We start from the raw sequence: 20,983 nt of genomic DNA on the forward strand, positions 1-20,983 counted from the left end.
GTCTGTTTCTCAAACTAGACACTAATGTACTTGTCCTGTTGCTCAGTTGTGCACCGGGGCCTCCCACTCCTCTTTCTATTCTGGTTAGAGCCAGTTTGCACTGTTCTGTGAAGGGAGTAGTACACAGCGTTGTATGAGCTCTTCAGTTTCTTGGCAATTTCTCACATGGAATCACCTTCATTTCTCAGAACAAGAATATACTGACGAGTTTCAGAAGAAAGTTCTGTTTCTGGACATTTTGAGCCTGTAATCAAACCCACAAATGCTAATGCTCCAGATACTCAACTAGTATATAATATAATATATTAATATATAATATATTGCTTTCTTATTCTTGACACTTTTCCCAGTCATATTTAAGGTTAGAACTACCTTTCTAAGTATTCTGATACTTCTAGCTTGGAGTTGTATTTTTATGATAACATAGCTACAGTATTTCACTTTTTAATGTGTATAGTATTGCTTACTAGGTGTGTCCAATCAATTTTGTAATCACTCCCTCTTCAAATTAGGGCTAATTGAAAAAGCTGTTCAAAAGAGGACATTGTATTATTTCTTTGTACTCTCTGACGAAGGCCATGCAGTGGAAACGCGTCGGATTTTTTAAACCTTGTTTCTATTGAACATGCCATACAAATAAAGGCATTTTAATTAAGTATATGAAGAGTGCCTTGGTCCTCCTTTCTTTTTGATGACCAATTCACCCCTTTTACCAAAGAGCACCTTCTGTCTACCAAAATGTACTATTGTGTACCTTAGTAGCGCTTCCCTTCCTCCTCTTTCTACTAATTTCACCTGTTTATTGTATAATAACATCAATGTCACAACAGTTCTTTCCTTCCCTATTCTTCCCTTAGATTCTGTTCTAACCTCCCTAACTCTGGACTTCACCACTGTTCTTACACAGTTCCTATCTTTGCATTCTGAAATATGAAGAAAAAAAAATATATATATCAAAATATATTTCAGTCATCATTCATTTTATTTTTTTTACACATAATAGAATGGTAATGTAAGTTCCACTGTGAACTTCAACCTGAATGAACAAAAAAAACTGAATTGAAACTCTTAGGTGGCACATACACATTATTTGCTGGTCCAAATTCACTCCCTATCCCTCCTCCTTGGCCCTGACTTAACTCTGATTTTTCTGAAGGGTCTGGATAGGTATACTCGGGAAAGTGGTAGAGCTCACAGCGTATTGCTTACACCTTACACATTTACAAACATCTAAGGGTTAGGGACAAGGGAAAAAGTTAGGGAGTGAACTGGGAATGGCTGACCCCCGACCCCCCCCCCCCGTTTTTGTACACTGCTGCTACTCGCTGTGTTTGTTATCTATGCATCTATGCAGGCTAAAAATGACAAACACAGGTCCATAACTGTAGACTGAGATTCCGTCACTCAGCCGGTGCTTACAACAAAGATGTCATTTGAGAATCGATTGTTCATTCATTTGAATGGAAATGTAACACATTTAAGGGTGGTTCACACCAAAAAATAGATACAACTTCAGCAAATACTTGCTCAATATAGATTTGATATCTTGTAAGTGTCTTTGTTATAGGTGAGTACATGATCCACTCCACGAACATGTGAGAATGCCAACCAATTGTTAATCAACTGTTGTTAACAATCATTCATACTTGTGTCAAGGATTAGAATCTCATTTTCAGTTTTAAAATACCCAATTCTAACATTTAATTCTAAAGTTTTGTAAAACTTGGTCCTGTTGATTACTATAATTCACGGCTGTGTCTCACTCTTGATAACTGCTGTCTGAAACCAGACATACACAGAAGAAGGTGGACAACGAAACATTTGTGTTAGTTTATTCCCTGACCTGCTGAAAAAGAAAAAAATGAAAAAGGAAGTTGGGAAGTTTTGTATATTTTGTGTGCAAACCACCCTTCATTCGTTGTATATTGGTTTAACACACCAACATTTTGAGTTTGAGCGCAATGGTACTTAAATCATGATTTTTTTTCATAAAAAGACTTTACTCATGTGCTGCTTATTCGGCTAGTGTAACATCATTGGTTATAAACAAAGTAAAGAATATTTGTGTTAATCTGCATCCATCCCTTATGGCACTTTATTGGGGTATTCCCTTAGAGTCACATGATGTTGTTTGTAAAATGCTATGTTCTCATTGCAATATGACATTATGTTGCATGTACACTGAGTGTACAAAACATTAAGAACACCTTCCTAATACTGAGTTGCACTTCGGCCATGGGATCTAAAATATGTCAAAAACGTTCCACAGGGATGTTGGCCCATATTGACTCGACACTGTTGTGTCAAGTTGGCTGAATGCCCTTTGGGTGGTGGACCATTCTTGATACACACGGGAAACTGTTGAGCGTGAAAAACCCAACAGCGTTGCAGTTCTTGACACATTCAAACTGGTGCACCTGCACCTGGCACTTACTACTATACCCAGTTCAAAGGCACTTAAATCTTTTGTCTTGCCCATTCATCCTTTGAATGCCACACGTACACAATCCATGTCTCAATTGTCTCAAGGCTTAAAAGTCCTTATTTTACCAGTCTCATCCCCTTCATCTACACTGATTGAAGTGTATTTAACAGGTAACATCAATAAGGGATCATAGCTTTCACCTGGTCAGTCCACGTCAGGGAAAGAGCAGATGTTCCGTACACTCAGTGTATGTACACACTGGTATGGTGCTGGTGTAGAATAAAGCCTAATGTTAAAAAGTAAAGCCAAAGAAATAAATAAATATTTGTAGGGGTGATGTCATTACGTCCAGCTTTCTTCATCAAAAAGATAGTTAAATGGAAACTCACCCTAGCAGACAATTGTCGCATCTATTTTCTATGCGAACTTCCTAAATGTCGACCTTTTTTTATATTTTTAATCACTGTACAAGTTAATGGAAACATAGTTACTGTTGTGGTTGTACTTGTCTTGATTTTCATTTGTTTGCTCTTCTTAGGACTTTGAGTATCATGTTGTGGAGTCTCCTCAGGTCTTCCTCATCTCCAGTTTCACTACCTCACTATGACTTCCCCAAACTGGTGGAGAAAATGGAGAAGGAAACTCCTGTTCTCAAGAGGCATGTCCTGCTGTTAGCCATTCCCAACATAAACCTGAAAATCAACCAGAGGAAGAATGAGGCTCTCCAAGCCAACATATGGAGATCAGCACATGTATCTGGCTGGGTGGCAGCAATATCAATTTCAGGTCTCTCTGTTAGTGTAGATATAACCATCTTGGTAAGGGAGATCAGAATGTACTATCAGGCTTTTGGTCTTGATAATGAGTCTCTGCATAGCCTTGCTGGTAGAACAAATGTGCCAGTGGAGGAGCTGAAAGCAGTCCTCAAGTCCCCTCTGAACAAGGAGATAAGCAAAGACGCATCAGAATTCTGACAAAGGCAGCTGGGTCAACATTGATGGTCTGAAGATGCACAAAATTACTGAAGAAGGCTCTGAAGGCCTATGAGTGAGATAATGTCAAAGAGACTGTTTTGATTGTGTTTATCAAGATCAAGGGATGTTTTTTCATAAGTGCCTTTTTAATTATACAAGGAAACTATATCTTGTCCAAATATATACATAAAATACTATGCTTCCTTTTGCATATTCATACCAATTTAATTTCTATAACCTACAGCATGAAGTCAATTTTTTTTAAAGGATTCTATCACCACCATTACAGTCAAAGCTGATGTTTTGAGATGATTGCATAATCAAAAAATATTTTTGTTTCTGGATTTGAAAATAATCCTAGTTAAGACTTAATCAATATTACTTGCCTGAAATGGAAAGGTTGAGGAATACAAAGGATTTTATACTCTTTCAGAATGTTCTTACAGTATTCTTATCTTACTACATCAGAAGGGAGATATAACAGAGTATATCTGTTTAATGTTAATGATTACATCATATTTTTATAAATTCTTGTCAAGTTGCAGTGTCTCGCCCTGAATCTCAGCTCCATCTTTACATAATAAACAATCAGAACATTTCAGGTGAACCGGGTAACAAATACTTTAGACAATCACATATGAAATAAAAATGAAGCACCACTGTATGCTTCAACTAAATATTACTTTCACCATTTGTATCATGTTAGTCAAAGTCAGTCATTCTCTGTACCATCTGAATCTGCTGACACTTAGCAAGGTTATTTACGGTCACATTGACACCTGAATCTGATCAGCTGTCCCCTTTTCTCCCTCTGTTACAAAGCCAGAGGCACCAAAGTTGAACTGTTGAACTATCTGTAGTTCCATATGTTCCCAATGAGATGGACCTCTCCTCAACATCAAGCACCTCATATCACCACTGACTGAACCTGTGAGCCCAATAGTACTGGCACTGTCCATCTCCAGACCCACCTCCCTCTGTCTCTTCTAGTCCTGATGTAGGAGAGGGACATCCATTTCCTCCAGTATATTCATAACAGGTTGACAGTGCTGCTAGGCCGGTAGACGACTGTATTCAGACAGGGCTGAGGACTTCTTCACCCCGTCCCAGATGCGAGCTGCATAGTGAAACCTGTCACAACATAACAGTCAAACATATTTTCGAGTACAGTTTTGCCTCATTTCCAGCTAATCACAAAATGTATACAGTGAGTGACAGACACGACAACACGTGTGTCCCTCTGTGCTTCCCTTACCAGTTCTTCTCTGTGAGGATGGTGTGTGACAGCTGACAGCGGGACATGGCCAGGATTTGGCTGCGGAGCTTGGAGACCTGAGAGGAGAAGGTGGGGTGTCCTCTGTAGCCCGGGAGGAGAGAAGAGAGGGGCAGCCCCGGACCCTAGAACAAAACACAGACATGGGTAATCAACATAAGAAAGGAATGAGAGAGGAGAATATCCACAAAGATAGACAGACGTGTGTGAAAACTAAGACATGGTATTTGCTCTGACCTGCTTTGGTTTGCACGTCCTCCCCCTCATTCTCCATGAGGGGCAGCAGGAACATGTTGAGCTGTTTCCAGGGAGTCGCGGTCCAGTCCAGGGAAAAATATTACAGTCCAGCATGGACAACATGCCTGCATATAGAAACCAAAACATGATCAGTCAATACATGCTAACTAAACCCATGTCTGCACACTTTATGGGGCTTTTTAATGACATTTGTCTCTGCTTTGCACCTCTCACTCTTCAGAAAGATGCACGTGCAGGAATCCTAATATAGAAACAACACAATAGTATAGTGTTTAAATATGTGAATGTTGTGATAAGCCTGTTGGTACATCTCCGCTGTCTGGAGGAACCTGGTCAGAAACAATATCATCATCACAGAGACACTTCGTACAACCTGGTCAGAATATTCACACAGCACAACAACCACAACATGAATATGATATCAGAACATTCCCAATGGTGTGACAGTGGAATGGATGTGAGGGTGTAAATCATTTCCCCAAAAATATTTCCATGGGGATGAATGAAAAAGGTAATGCCATAGCCAAAATACACTCAGACACAGAACATGGAACCCTACCCTCCAATAATGATCCTATCTGCCCTGATTTGAAAACCCCATGATAAGCATTAGTAAATCAGTGCTAATGGACTCGTTTCCCAGACGGGTGGGGTGGTTACCTGTAGAGGTTGATGTCAGTGAACCAGTCTTGAATCACAATGACCATGTGGCACACTGTGAACAGGAAGGCAGTGATCTGAAGAGACTGATTCAAAAAGAGCAGAGGTGAAAGAGTGAGTTAACACCTTGAGAGAACAGTACAACTTACAAACCGACTTCAACATACAGTATGGGAACACGTTATGCAAACAGACAGATGTTTCAAGACTGAATCATAAGAATGGATCAGATTAGACAGAAAGTAGCTCTCCTTTAGAGCCTCTGTTGCGCAGTGCCCCCTGCTGGCCCCTAACTGACCTGCATCTCCACATACAGTGGGCTCCAAAATTACTGGCACCCCTGACTGGCAATGCACAAACAATGCTTAAACAAATATAAACAATATAATTATAGAGATAAACTCAAAATACCAACATGTGAGAAATACTGTACTTTATTAATGTTTCAATGGAACCAACCAACATTTTTTATTGATTTAATGAAAAATCAATGTCCTCCAAATCAAGGTTTCACAATTAATGGCACCCTTAAAGATTATTGTAAATAACATCTACCAAAATTAAACCACAAATTAAATTCCACTTATTTAAATTAATCTAAGTCTTATAGAACTATATTGAGCCATTACATCACTTCCTGTTTCACTAGGGTATAAAAATGAGGTAACACACATGCAATATCCCGCTGTCATCCAACACCATGAAGAAAACAAAAGAACTAGCAGTTCAAAAGAGACAGATGGTCATATACCTTCATAAATCTGGTAATGGCTACAAGAAGATCCACAAACGATTGAATATACCACTGAGCACTGTCAGGGCAATTATTAGAAAATGTAAAAGATATGGAACAGTTGAAAACCTCACGGGTAGAGGACGCAAATGCATTTTACCCCCCAGGATAGGGAGGAGGATGGTGAGAGAAGCAACAAAATCCCCAAGAATCACTGTGAAAGAATTGCAGGCCTTGGTGGCATCTTGGGGTCACCAGGTTTCAAAAAGCACCATCAGACGCCACCTCCACATCCACAGGCTCTTTGGAAGGGTTACCAGAAGAAAGCCTTTTCTGACCACAAGACACAGACGCAAGCGCTTGGAGTTTGCCAAACGTCATTTAAATTATGACTGGAAGAAGGTGCTCTGGTCAGATGAGACCAAAATTGAACGTTTTGGTCAGATACAGCATCGGCATGTTTGGCAGACAGAGATGCATACAAGGAGAGGTACCTCATACCCACGGTGAAATATGGAGGGGGGTCAGTGATGTTTTGGGGCTGTTTTAATTCCAGAGGTCCAGGGGCACTGATTAAGATTGATGGCATAATGAATTCTACCAAGTGTCAGGCAATTTTGGCTGACAATCTGGTTGACTCTGCCAGAAGGCTGGGACTTGGCCGTAGGTGGACTTTCCAACAAGACAATGACCCGAAACATACCTCAAGATCCACACAGAAATGGTTCTGTGACAACAAAATCAATGTTCTGCCATGGCCATCTCAGTCGCCGGACCTCAATCCAATCGAAAACCTGTGGGCTGAGTTGAAGGGGGCTGTTGATAAGCGCAAACCCAAAAATGTGAAGGATCTTGAAAGGATCTGCATAGAGGAATGGTTCAAAATCCCTCCAAATGTGTTCCTTAACCTTGTCAAACATTACAGGAAAAGACTACATACTGTTATCCTTGCCAGAGGTGGTTGCACTAAGTACTAAATGAGGAGTGCCAATAATTATGAAACCTTGATTTTGGTTAAATTTATTTTGTATTAAATAATTGAATGATTTTGGTTGGTTCCATTGAAATATTAATAAAGTACAGTATTTTTCACATGTTGGTATTTTGAGTTTATCTCTATAATTGCATTGTTTATATTTTTTTAAAGTATTGTTTGTGCATTGCCAGTCAGGGATGCCAGTAATTTTGGAGCCCACTGTAGGTGTGAGGGAGGTTGATGAGGTGATCCAAAATGGAGGGGCTAAGAATGGGCTGGAGGAACATATTGGCATAGAAAATAACATTGGAGCAAGAGGAATGGTATATGGATAAATACAAAATTAGAGATAGAGCGATTCGCCTTAACCACTGATGCTTTAATCTGACCTGTGTGTCCAAGAAGATGACTCTTTCCTGGGTAATGTAGAAGTCAATACCAGTGCTCTGGTTCCCTCCTCTCTCTTTGATCTCTGGGCCCTGAACACATAGCCCCTACACAAACACACACAGGCCTGTCAGACACACAGATACAATACAACCATCTGTTACCGTTTACTTTCTAATTGAATTACATTTGTTTAGAATATAACAATTTACAACACAACATTCCCCTTCTTTATAGATGGAAAGAGCTCCATGTAAGGAGGTGCCAATAGAACAATACCTTTGGTCTTCGTCAGGTGCGTTGGCAGACAGGAGAGACATGGTGGTGGATTTCCCTGTTCCCTGCAGGCCAATGACTCCCACTACCAACATGTCTGTCTGGTCCCTTAGGTACTGTAACACAGGACAACACAACTGTTACACAACATGTCTTTCTGGCTCAGTGTTTCCTCTGGGAAAATGTGTACCAGTGGGGAAAAAGATCGCAGTGGAGGGGGTTAAGAGGGGGCTCCGGGTCTCCCCGGATAATTTTTATGTATAAGGACTGAGAAGCACAGTTCTTGCGATTTTTTTAAAAGGTAATTCTTCTCCAAAATGAATGAAAATAAAATTATGCTGACACCATGTGAATTATTAAATTTTATAATTTTTAGATATTGGACCATGCATAGTCCATATTATCAGGTAAGCTATTAGTAATAAACATTATCACCTGTAGCCTAACCAATAAAAGGCATAGTGGCTAGAAATAAATTGGCTGAAACATGGTGTCGCTATCTGCATTTACCCTATTGATCTAATCATAAGCTAGATCCCAAATGGGATATTTTAACTAGTTAGCATCATATTGATGATGAATATTTTTGAGGTAGGGTGGCATTATACCTCAATCTACCCTAAACTTGACCCATGTTATATTCAGGCCCCCTTTTCCCTACGCACTCACAAAAAAGTGTTGAGCAGTAAGGTGCTTAACCATTGAGCTCCTAAAAACTCTGGGTTTAAAATGGTGCAGTTCACGTATATTTAGGAGTTGATAAATAAATAAATAAAGTTGCATATGTTGCACATATGTATAGCATGACAACGATAATCAGAAGAGCTTTACCTCCATGGCGCTGTCACACCAGTTCATCTGATCGTCCACCAGCTTGATGCTGTGCTTCATCTTCTCAGGGGGGACGAGCTTGGTCTGGCCAATCACAGCTGTAAGTGTGTTAGAGATTGTATTCACTGCTACAGTAAATAAACGCTTATAATGGCTAGGGTAATGCTGGTGATCAGTAGACATGTCCTGCATCCATGGTGGTCTGAGGCCTTTCTTTCATTGTCTGTATTTTGTCTCTGGTCACTGATGACACTAGTAAAGAAAGCAGTGGTCTTTGACCAGTATTGACTGGAAGCAGCTGCTCCCATGCCTCTGTTTTGGATCTGGTAGACAGGTTGGGTAGGGCGCTGGCCCTCCCTCTCTAGCTTTGAGGCCCCAGAGCCAGAGGCTGGAGAAGCCACGTCAGGAGGGGTCCCTGGTTCCCCCCCCATCCTCCCTGGTCTTGATGAGCATGATGGGCTTCTCCAGAGCCTGGCCTCCACTGATGGGTACACTCTGGGAAGGCTTGGACTAAAACAAGAGCCAATGCATTATACTTGTTGTTGTATTTACTGTCAAGACCCATGCATCTGAATTCAGTAAAAACCTTCAGTCAGCTTACAGACAACAACCTTCAGCAAGAGCATCTCTCCTTACCCGTTCTCCAGGGGGTTTGGCCAGTATGATGGGGGTCTTTTGAAGGAGTGGTCCTGGAAGCTCCTCACTGGCATCCTTCAAAGACCAGATGATAATTACAATAAACTAAAGAAGCCCATAGAGATAATTTTCCCACAGAGGAAAGCCGTGCACTCTTGTTGTTACCCTGCGTTCTCTGGGGACATATTCTCAATTTCGACTGAGACCAGAGAGGTTTTGCCCCGGGGGACCCACATCCCTGTCTCGGCGTCGCCTTCTCCTTCTTCCCTGTCCATACATCCCGGGTTGACTGTGGCCAGATTCTGACATGTTGCACACTGTGGTCAACTGTAAAAATAAAAAAGGGAACAGATAGCTACAACATCAGTTCAAATGTAATGGATACCGCTCTACTGATATGCGGCGGCTAGCTACAGTAACATCAATATATTTGGGTGGAATGGATCTGAAGGGTGGCTCTATTCACAATTCCTGGCTTTTAAAAGCGGAAGTAGGTGCAGGTGGGTAGACGCATTTCCTGCAACAGAAATGGCGGACTCGAAAAACATACGTGTTTGTAGTGTCCCGCAGTGCTCAAATTCCAAACAAAAACAGTCATATATCCCCCGAGCATTGATGAATTGAAGAAGAAGTGGGGGCATGCAATTAGAAAAGACTTTAAGATACGTCGAGGAAGCACATTCTGTATATTTGCAACTTACACTTCAACCCTGGCGACTATCTTCCTTCGTCAGACCGGGGGCTGTTCCTAGACGTTTGCAATATAACGACTATCATCCCGCAACAACGCGGGAATCTGGAAAGTGCAACGGCTCGTCTTGGAGTTGATGTTCGAGAAACCGAGAACCAGGAGCCGGACACTTAACTGTGACCACGACTATGCGAAACCTCCTCTTGGTAAGTGGTGAATGTCTATTATTACCTAGATCAACTCGCTGTCCAGGTAAAGTGGACAGGAACATTCTAAATAGATGATATACCTACTACACGAACAGCCATGAACAAACCATGGAAATTGCCATAGTTGTAGCCGGGAAAATTACAATGATTGAATGAACGCTAGTCTTTCCAGGCCAACGACGCATATTTAAAACACTTTCACTCGTCTTTCATTTTACAATACACGTAGTTATTTCGTTAACACTTACGTTATGCGATTAATTAGGTTTTCATGAAGGATTAGCTACTTGCTTTCCATATAGAATCCACAAAACGGAAACAAAAACAAACGGTAACGCTGAAGTACATCTCTCAAATCTTTCGTTCGGGAAACGAAGCCAGCTGACTAGGCTACATTAGTTCCGGGCAGTTCAATGTGGTTTTGCTGCACGACAGGGGCGTATTCATTATGCCGATTACGAGAGTTTCTTTTGGACAAATTCAAGTAGGTATGTGCTAGGTCCCTCCCCGTTTCGTTCCGTTTGCTGTTTTCTTCCGTTTGGTTCTTAAACGTTAAACTGTTTCCGTTGCAAGACGTAATGAATACAACCCATATTTCCATGTTTTGTAAACTGATTGGAGTTCCAACGTTTGAAAATGCAGTGTAAAATGTGGTTAGTAAATTGTAGCACCGTTCCTGTAGTTCAGGCATACTTTTAGCTAATCATACTCTTTTATTTATATATATAACAGGGTGTCACATGTTGATGACAATAATTTCAGATGGATTTTGAAATGTCCTCTAAGTGAACCTAGAATAAATCATGTGATTAGGCTTCAATGCACAGTGCACAGACTTCAAAGCAATACATGCATGTGTGATGAGCCAGTGCCCTGAAAATATTTTATTTTGTTGTAGATGGTAATTAGATGGAAACCCATTTAACTTGTATTTTTATTCGGTACATGGGGATTTAACAGTAAATAAAAAAATTATGGGGATTTAACAATAAATATAATTATGTGCATTGCGTCATCACGCACAGTATTTTATCTGCAGCAAATCAATTTGTTTGAAACATCTCTGGTGGGAAAATGCGCATATTGTTTTTATGCCGATATTGGAATATTCGCATGAAAATCTGTCACCAATTGGATGGAAACTAGTGATACAAAACTGAATAAATAATAATCAAATAGAACCACGTGTTTTTTTGTAGGCCTATATGGTATGATACCATATACTAATGCGGAAAGGTTTCAATACTTTATTATTGCCGTTAGATTGTGCCATTAAGCTGTGGAGAAGATAAAAGTGTCCTACATATACCCTAAAAATAGTAATTTAGCTACTTAACAACAATATAGTCCTATTTTTACAAATTTAAATTCCCTACTTAGCTAATAAAATAGGCCTAATAATTAATTACATCATAGAAATGGCATCAACTTGGCATCACATTTAAATCATAAATTAAATTAGGCCCTTATGGACAGAGGTTACATTACGGTGAACAAAGGTACAGTGTGTCATTTCTACAGCAGTATGTGTAGCCTAATTATGAATTTTTATTTGTTTGTTTTTTGCAAATGTGTGGAAATCGTTAGGTATAATATGAACACTGGGAGTTGTAGTATAGCGTTTACAAAGATGGCCACTGGTGCATACTGGGAGCTGTAGGCTTCACACTGACTCCACCCATTCCTGTTAAAACAGGAAATAGGGAATAAAATGATGGAAGCCAAAGCAGGGATTTTTAACGTTTAAAAGGGACATAAAAGGTAATGTTTTTACAAATGTTGCTATAGTTATGTACAATTCGTAGTAGGTGTTAGCTAGGGAATTTAAGTCCAAAAATAAACGAATCAATGCCAATTTCGCACGTGCACCAAACCAACGGCATTATCGAATGGGGGAACGCGCTCTCTCGATCGATAACAACAGCATTGAGCGCGTCATTACATTGGAGAGAAATTGTTACGTGATCCTCACATTTGAGAGTTAACTTGTACGTTAGTGAGCGATCTACCTACACACCTGTGTAGTCTGAAGTACATCATTGGAATAACTTGTCTCATATCTAGTTAAGGGTGTATTCATGACGCTATTCTGTTACAAATCGTTTCGGAAACGGAAGCAAACAAAACGGGGCGGGACCTACCAGAATTTGTCCAATTTGCAACTGTTTGGACTAATGATTACACCCTAGATTGTCTGAGTAAAAACATATTTTTGATAACTTTTTAAGTGGCTATCTGTGTAGCCTAGCTAACGCTAGTACCAGCAGAGAGGGGATCTAACCTTTATTTAACTAGGCAAGTCAGTTAAGAACAAATTCTTATTTACAATGATGGCCAAACCCGGACGCTGCTGGGCCAATTATGCGCCGCTCTATGGGACTCCCAATCACGGCCGGATGTGATACAGCCTGGTTTCGAACCAGGGACTGTAGTGACGCCCCTTGCACTGAGATGCAGTGCCTTAGACCATTGCGTCACTCGGGCGCTTAGCTGCACAATATCATGGAAGTTAGCAACCCTCTTGGCCAATATTAGCAACATTTTGCAGAAAGTGACATTAGAACTAATATTTTGCCTTTGGGAGTTTTAACTATCAGTCTACACAGTAATGCCAAAGAAACTGGCAACTAACCCTTCTTTTATCTGTGGTAATACTGTAGCAAGTTATTCTGACTTTCTCCATGTCACTTTATCGTGTGTGTGTGTGTGTGTGTGTCTGTCAGTCACTGTCTGTGTCTGTGTGTGGATTTCTTTTTGCTTACTTTGTGTCCCTCAAAATGTAGGGAGCCAGTATACGGTTGCTATGGAGATGGTTCCGGAAGACATAGTGATTCAGGAGACCGTGGGGGCAGAGGTGGAGCTACTGGAGGATGTGAACAAAGGCCACAAGCGGAGTCCACCGGTGAGTTGTTGATACAGGCCAGAGACATTAGTTATCAATGATATCCTATCAGTGTTCACAGTGGTATGTCATCCATCCCAAACGATGTACAGTGGGAGAGTGCATTTAATTTTGATGGCTGTCAATTTTGATAATTTGTTTGAGGAATTTTTCATTATTTACATTTTTAACCCAAATTCCCTTTCAATCGATTCAGTCTGGCATGGAAATGGTATTGTCTCTGTATCCCTTTTGAATGTATCCCTATCTATACTTCTCTCTTTCCTCTCTCAATGCCCTCTCCATTGGCTGCCTTGTTATTTTCTCTCTTTTCTCATCTGCAGGACAGGGAACCCTCTGAAAATCTCAGCTTTATTTCTACACCTGTACACTTGGTACTTTTTATATGTTTTCCTTATGTAGGCTATTAAAGGAGAAGTTCACTCTTTTGAACCAAATCTGTATTTGGCATGTTATAGAAGTACCCAGACACTTTTTTTGCGACTTCATTTGTTTTTGAGAAGCGTAACCCACAAGCGATATACTTCCTCATGCTTGTTCAGCAGTTGCAGGGGCATTATAAAACATGAACAAAGGCTCCAAAAACACCTAAGTACGTATTTTTTTGAAAAACAGCAACTCTCTCAGTATAGTGATGCAGGTCTTTAGATGCTGTACACATGAAATTGTGTGATTCTGAACTTTATCCGCAATGTTATGTTCCATTTTGTGTGACTCGAGCGATAATTCTCCGTGTAACCCATGATACTTTTCCGTGTCCGTATGCGCAGGCTACACGGAGAAGTGGCACAGATGGATAGGGGAAACTGCTCGAGTCGCACAAAATGGAGTATAAAGGTGTGATTCAAGTTAGGAATGACAGAATGTCATGTATTGCTGGTGGGGTAAGTTTCTCAAAAACAAGTGAAATCACAAAGTGTCTGCATACGTCTATAAAATACCATTTACATAGAAAATACAGAACTTATCCTTTAATGAACTGATTAAGAAAAACTACTCTGGCTGTTAGGCTTTGAGTGTGCTGTATCTTTCTGTAGACTGTTTCCAAGGCTCTATTTATTGACGTTCACCAGTGCCTGCCTTATATGCAACAATTGGCAAACAATAATATATTTGTGGTCAGTCAATAGTCATCACTTTGTAAACTATTGATTGATTCATTTACTCACTTTGTCTCTAATAAGTAATTTTGCTGTGAATTGCAGGAGATCCCCAGGGTTTCTGTGCCACGCCCGTTCTCGATGCCAGAGGACTCGAGTGACGATGACTGTGACCTGTCAGGGGACAGCATCTCTGCTTACGGCATGGAGCTGGGGGGAAAGTGCTGGGAATGTGGCATGCAATTCAAGTCTGGCCAGGAGTTGATTGAACACTTTGAGAGCCATAGGTCCAAGGTCTCAACGTCCTGCAACATCTGTCGGGTGACTTTCAGTCGCACAATATCACTGGCCATGCACCTAGTCAACGCACACCCAAACTCAGTCCTCCATTGCAGCAACTGCCAGCTGCATTTCAGCAACTTGTGGGATCTCAACAAGCACATAGGAATACACTTGTTCACCGAGTTGTTAAATACACCCCTTGGGGACATCTCAAATAATGTCTTGAATAGCAGTGAAGAAACTTTAAAGGGACAGTATACTCTACCTTCAGCCTTGGCCCTCAAACATGAGGACAACTCAAATGATTGCTTGAATGGAAGTGAAGAGACTTTAAAGGGACAGCATACTGTTCCTTTGGTGGTGGCTCTTGACCATGAGGACACCTTAAATGATGGCTTGAATGGAAGTGAGGAGACTTTAAATGCACAGTGTACTCCACCTTCAGCGGTGACCCTAGACCATACATACAGCATGGAACGCAATGGGAGAGTGACAAAGACAAGACATAGGCTGGAGGAATCAGAGGAGGAGGAGGAAGATGTCAAACCAGACCCCTCCACTCTGACTCCCACACTGAGGATCCGTGTCAAACTGGAGAGAGGGGTTGAGGTTGATGGCGCCCCCCTCCAGTGGGATGAGGGTATCAGCGATGGAGAGGGGGGTGAATATAGCGAACACACTGAGAGCGCTGGAGGAACAGACAACGAAAGGTTAACAGAGAGCAGCGGGGAAACGGATATCGATGAGGAGGACATCAGGCTGAGTGAAGAAGAGGAGGAAATTAAAAGCAAACAGGAGGAGGATAGGAAGAATGACATCCACAGCGAAAAAGAGGACGAAGATGCTGAGATGCTTATTGACGAAGATGTTGAGCCCTCCTCGTCTGAGCAGGAGTCAGAATTTAACCCAGAAGAGTTATCAGATTCTGACACGGGGTCCAGCAGCACTGGGGAATCCAGTGGGTCTTCTTACACTCCTGTACGCACACGGAACGCCAAGACCCGGCCATTCCGGACTAAGCAGCCCCAGACCAAGTTGTCCCAAGTCATGCCTTATTATTGCATCTATTGTGCCAAAGGACCGTATCATAATATGGAATTTCATGTGAAGACCTGCAATATGAGGAAGGACTTTCAATGCTCTTTATGCCAAGCAGTCTTCCCTACTGAGATGGCCATGTTGGACCATCAGGTTCGGGCTCACTCTGAAGCCATATCGGGCCAAATGTACGCCTGTGAGTTCTGCCGTCAGGTCTTCCCCGATCTGGCCATCTACAAAAACCACAACTGTCCCAAAAAAGACACATCCCCCCCATATGTTCCTGATCCCACTACGTGTATCCATTGTGGAACAGGGCCATTCACTAATATGGATGTTCATTTGAGAAGCTGCAGTTGGAAAGGTCTTACATGCACTGAGTGCAGAGTACTCTTCCATAATAGGAAGGCCCTGCAGAACCATAATGTTTCAGTTCACGGACAGCTTTCCACTATGTGTGCTGTTTGCGGCAGAGGGCCATTCACTGATATGGACTTCCATTTGAGGAGCTGCTCTAGGGATTGGTCCTTCCAATGCTCTGAGTGCAAAGTCCAATTTCCTTCTGAGAAATCTCTGGTGGACCATAATCTTAAATATCACAGCGCCACATCAAAGACCTCTGACCAAGGTGTCTGTGTTTATTGCGGCAGTGGACCATTCACTAGTCTGGACATCCACATGAGGACCTGCTCTAAGCAGAAGGGCTTAAAATGCTCTGTGTGCAAAGTTTTTTTTCCTACTGAATCGGTCCTGGCTGATCATATGGTTTGCTATCACAGCACCCCATACCATGTCCATAGAACCCCATACCAAGTCCAGAGCATCCCATACCAAGTCCAGAGCACGGACTCCGAGACCCCTGAAGGTACCTGTCCCCATTGTGGCAGAGGTCCATTCACTAGTCTGGATATCCACTTGAGGACCTGCTCTGGGAAGAAGGGCTTCAAATGCTTTGTTTGCAACGTTTTCTTTCCTACAGAGACAGCCCTGGCCGACCATAAGGTTCTCGTTCACAGTATCCCATCAGAGACCCCTGACAAAGGTACCTGTGACCATTGTGGCAAGGGGCCATTCACTAATCTGGACAACCACATGAAGACCTGCTCTAAGAGGAAGTGCATCCAATGTTCTGTGTGCAAGTTTTTCTTTTCTAGTGATGTCCTGGCCAACCATATGATTTCCTATCACAGTACCAAATCCCGAGTTCAGAGCCCAGTCACAGAGACGCCTGACAAAGGTGCCTGTGTCCGTTGCGGAAGAGGGCCCTTCACTAGTCTGGAACATCACATGAAGTACTGCAATAAACAGAAGGGCATCCAATGTGTTATGTGTAAAGCTTACTTTCTTACTGAGGGCAGTCTGGTGGACCATATTGTTTTGGCTCACGCTGACAAGCTGGTCACCCAAGCTGGTGGGTCCTCCGCTACGACTTTCTCCTTCGTACCCATGGCTATCTCTACCACCTCAGGCCAGCAGAGCCCCAGTAGCTCCACCCTGATGTGTTACAGTAGTGGCATCAAGGAGCTGAAACGACTGGCCCCAGTCCCCGTGGCTGATCAGGGCCCCAGTGCAGTTGGCCAGCTAACACCTGCTGGACAGTCTACTGTGTCTCTGCCTAGAGTAATGCTGTCTACCACCTCCTCTTCCCAGCCAGCTGTTCCTGTGGTGGCCACCTTGCTCTTTGACAACACTTGTGGTGGTCCAGGGAAAATGGCCAGGCTGGTCCCAGTGGCCTCACAGACTAACCCTCCCAAACCGCAGGTCACGGCACCCACGCAGACTAACACAGCAAAGACCCTTGGGCAGTTCTCTAACCTTCTGCAACAGACTGTCCATCAGGCAAAATCTGTCCAACAGCAGACACCCAGGCCCACTGCCCTAGCCATGGAGCCTATCAGATCCCCCACCACCCCATCCCCTAGACCTGTCTCTGCCTCGGCCCCGGGGAAAATCACCATGATCCACCTCTCACCTGTCCCTACCCCCCCCCTAGCTCAGTCTTCCCCCCTTACCCTTGCCTTTGCCCCAGCCCCTCTTAGCATCATGTGTATGTTTGTGAATAGAAGTAAGGAGCTGGCCCTGGAGAAACGCATGAAGATGAGCTGGCGCTCCAAGGGCACCTACACCTGCCGCCAGTGCGGCGCCGTCTCGCAGCAGCCCTCGCTCAGTGTGAAGCACCGCTACCTCCACCGGGGCTCCCGGCGGTACCGCTGCCACTGTGGTAGGTCGTTCCTGCGGCGGCTGCACCTCCTGCGCCACTACCTCCAGCACGCCCAGGCCACCCGCTACATATGCACTGCCTGCGGGGAGACCTTCGACGGAGCAAAGTGCCTCGCACAGCACATGGTTGGAGCTTCCAACACGACTAGATGTCCAGGTGACAGCATAACTTTGAAGCTGAGGAAAGAGTGCCAGATGCCCTTCTCCTGTCACTGTGGGCAGATGTTTTGTAGGCCTGCTGCTTTTCTCTGGCACAAACTGAAAAACACCCAAAGGACTTAACACTGAAATGGGCCCACAGCAGGGCCCAGTCTAGGCCCTATTCAAAGCAGTGGTTTTTCCATGGCTCACACAGGCAGGCAAGCCTATCATTTACTATGCTTAGGGGTAGAGGAGGACAATGCAGTTTGTGGACTTGTTTGACTTTTTTCACTGTGAATGAAAGATGATTCCTTATGAAATAATCTATGTATGTATGTATGTATGTATGTATTCGTTTAAAATGTGTTTTCACTTCCACTAAAACATTCTGATTTCACCAAAAGAGCAAAAATACAATCATATTAAAATGATATATTTTACTTGAGTTGTCTTTGTAAGAGGTCATAGGGTACATTAGGAAGACTAAAGCATTATCATTAATTCAGTTCCATGAGATGGCTATAATATTGTTAATATTATAAGTAGGTTATGATTTAGCTGGTAGAACAATACTCATTCAAATACTTCCACTCACCAATGGCTTTAAATTGTCAGGAAGACCAGAAAATGTATTTACAATGCATGGTTTTATCATGTGCAAAAGAAAAGCTGTAAACGCTTTCAGTTATCGTTTTTGCAGAATTTATCCTTTTGTAAGCCGATTTTACAATATTACCTGTACATGTGATCCTCATGTTAAAAAAACAAAATATATATATTTTTAAATTAAATATCTTAACTCCAGTTAATGAAAATATAGAAGTCCAGTTTAAATACAACCATGGGAATAGTTGTCCTCACAAGGTGCTTGATTTAGTAATGCCCCAGATTACCAGCCTTACCATTGGGGCTGGAGAACGGGTACAATTTGTGGATTCACAAAGTGAATGACATAAATTATGCATATAAGACAATGCAGTGCCCCTGACCCATATTTCCCCATTCACACTTGAGTGCAACAGGTATTGAGAGCTGTGTTCTAAAAATGCACACTCATTTAAAGACTGGCCACTTTTAATCCTACCTGTGTACTAAGTATAATTTGGCTGTTACTAGTCCAAAAACAATCCATGTCACACAAGTATTGTTTGGTAAAAGATTTCAAAAGTTTTTAGACTGATGATGTATTACCCATAGGCTGCCACAGAGACCCAAGAATAGGACATCGTTTGACATTCATTCATGTCTATGACTGGTGTGTGATTGTCATGCGTGTACATATCCTCTGGGGGGAGCTGTCACATTAGAATAACAGTGAGAAATGTCTCCATGTACTTTATGCAGGTTGACGTTTATTGTCGTGAGTCTTGCTCTAGAAGCAGAACTGAGCGGTTTCCACTAGATGGGCCACTTACAAAGTCAAAATTGGCTATATTGTCAAAATTAATGAAAACACAAATTTGGTTTGGCATTATGTTTAGCAGTGTGGTTAGGTTTCAAATCAGATTTTATGACTGTGGCTGTGCCAGATAGTGACCACTCTACAGAGCTGCCTCCAGTACATGAGTCATCCCAATAAATATCAGCCTGCATACTTTATTAGGCTATGCTACTTGTCTCTTGATCGTTATGAGAACAGCTTAACTATGTAAACTGACTGCTTCCCCATACAATCATCCTTAAAACAACAATATATGTCGGGCCTTAACAGTCTAGATTAGTTCTTTATGCGAAAGAGTCTGTTAAATTCAGAGTCTACTTTGGTAACTCCACAGTACCGTAGGGAGTGTTTGAGTGGGCGAGCGGGCAGCCCTTGAGACATGGCAACTGACTAGCAGTTTATCCCTCTGACTGAGGCCGTGTGAAGAGAAATTGTTTTATTTCCTAATCTAACAAAATGGAGAGGATTATAACAGTTAGAGAACAGAGATGTGTATTTTAAAAGTGACCAGCAGCTCTCTCTAGTAATAAGGCAGTTGTCCCATACACTGGTGCCTCTGAGAATGTCACCTCTTTATACTTCCTGTTAGGAAAACCGTGTGGAATTACCGTTGTGTTTTACTTGTGGAAAAAGGTATGATTGAAAGATGCTTTGCGGGAGGCTGTCAATACTGAGTGGCATTCAAAGTTTCCCTCACATTTAAAAACGCTGTTTAAACCTCTTGTTCCATAGGAACCAGGCATTATGTTTAGGAGCCTCCAATGTAACTTGTAACACTAATAGCAGGAGTTAGGGGACATACTTTACAGAGCCATCAGAGGGTGAACCCATAGAGCCCCCCTCTGAGATGACAAGCTACAGAACCAGAGGCCATGTTACTGGAGTTCTTAATTGAGATTGTTAACGCAAAACCTTCTACATTAAACACATCTGATAAAAATACACCAGTCATCTATTTCAGAAAATGAAGTCCTTTTTCTTTTTTGTCTTTACAAGTACGAGTCGTTGTGCGTAGGGTCCATTCAGCCGCTGGGTCAGAACATGATGACCAGCCTTGGTCCTGGCAGTAGTCCAAGTGGTGCAGCAGGCCAAATGTTAAATGCAGCTTTGGGGGGAAGAGGATTCCCATCCCGGTCTGATGGAAATTACAGAAGGCTGGTAGCATCCATATTTAGTCTTTGGAAAAGGCCTGCAGCGAGTGTGGTTCACCCAACCACCACCACCACACAGCCACGAGTCACCTGTAGAGAGAGAGAGAGAATAGTTAGAATCTACAGTGCAGGTTATTCTCAAGCATGTTCATATCAAGTTTGGTTGTGATAGTTAAAGATGCTAGACATTTTTTATTTTATTTTTGCATTGTAATTTCAGAAAATGTCCATAATATATCTGGCACTAATAGTGAAATGATAGTGTTTCACACAATTACTTACCCGCCAGTGTTGTGATTGGCAGTGATATTCGCCTATTGTTTTCTACTGCCGGAGCGGCATCTGTTGTCAAACTGTGAAAGCTGTTCGGACTTTGGCT

At 42.2% G+C, this 20,983-nt stretch overlaps 1 protein-coding gene and 1 pseudogene across 2 annotated transcripts; one reads left to right on the plus strand and one right to left on the minus strand.

Moving 5' to 3' along the window:
• Positions 1-3,130: 3,130 nt before the first annotated feature.
• LOC120030914 lies at positions 3,131-10,631 on the minus strand (annotated as a pseudogene).
• LOC120031226 lies at positions 9,975-20,407 on the plus strand. Of its 2 annotated transcripts, none has more exons than XM_038976883.1 (3): positions 9,975-10,326; positions 13,113-13,231; positions 14,437-20,407. In XM_038976883.1, the coding sequence occupies exons 1-3, from the start codon at positions 10,257-10,259 to the stop codon at positions 18,151-18,153; spliced, it is 3,906 nt and encodes a 1,301-aa protein (XP_038832811.1). In that variant the 5' UTR covers positions 9,975-10,256; the 3' UTR covers positions 18,154-20,407. The 2 variants fall into 2 exon arrangements, with proteins under 2 accessions (XP_038832811.1, XP_038832812.1); XM_038976884.1 differs by lacking the exon at positions 9,975-10,326 and adding an exon at positions 12,023-12,090.
• The last annotated feature ends 576 nt before the right edge of the window (positions 20,408-20,983 follow it).

This window comes from Salvelinus namaycush, chromosome 37 (genome assembly GCF_016432855.1).
Source record: "Salvelinus namaycush isolate Seneca chromosome 37, SaNama_1.0, whole genome shotgun sequence".
Classification (NCBI taxonomy): Eukaryota; Metazoa; Chordata; class Actinopteri; order Salmoniformes; family Salmonidae; genus Salvelinus; species Salvelinus namaycush.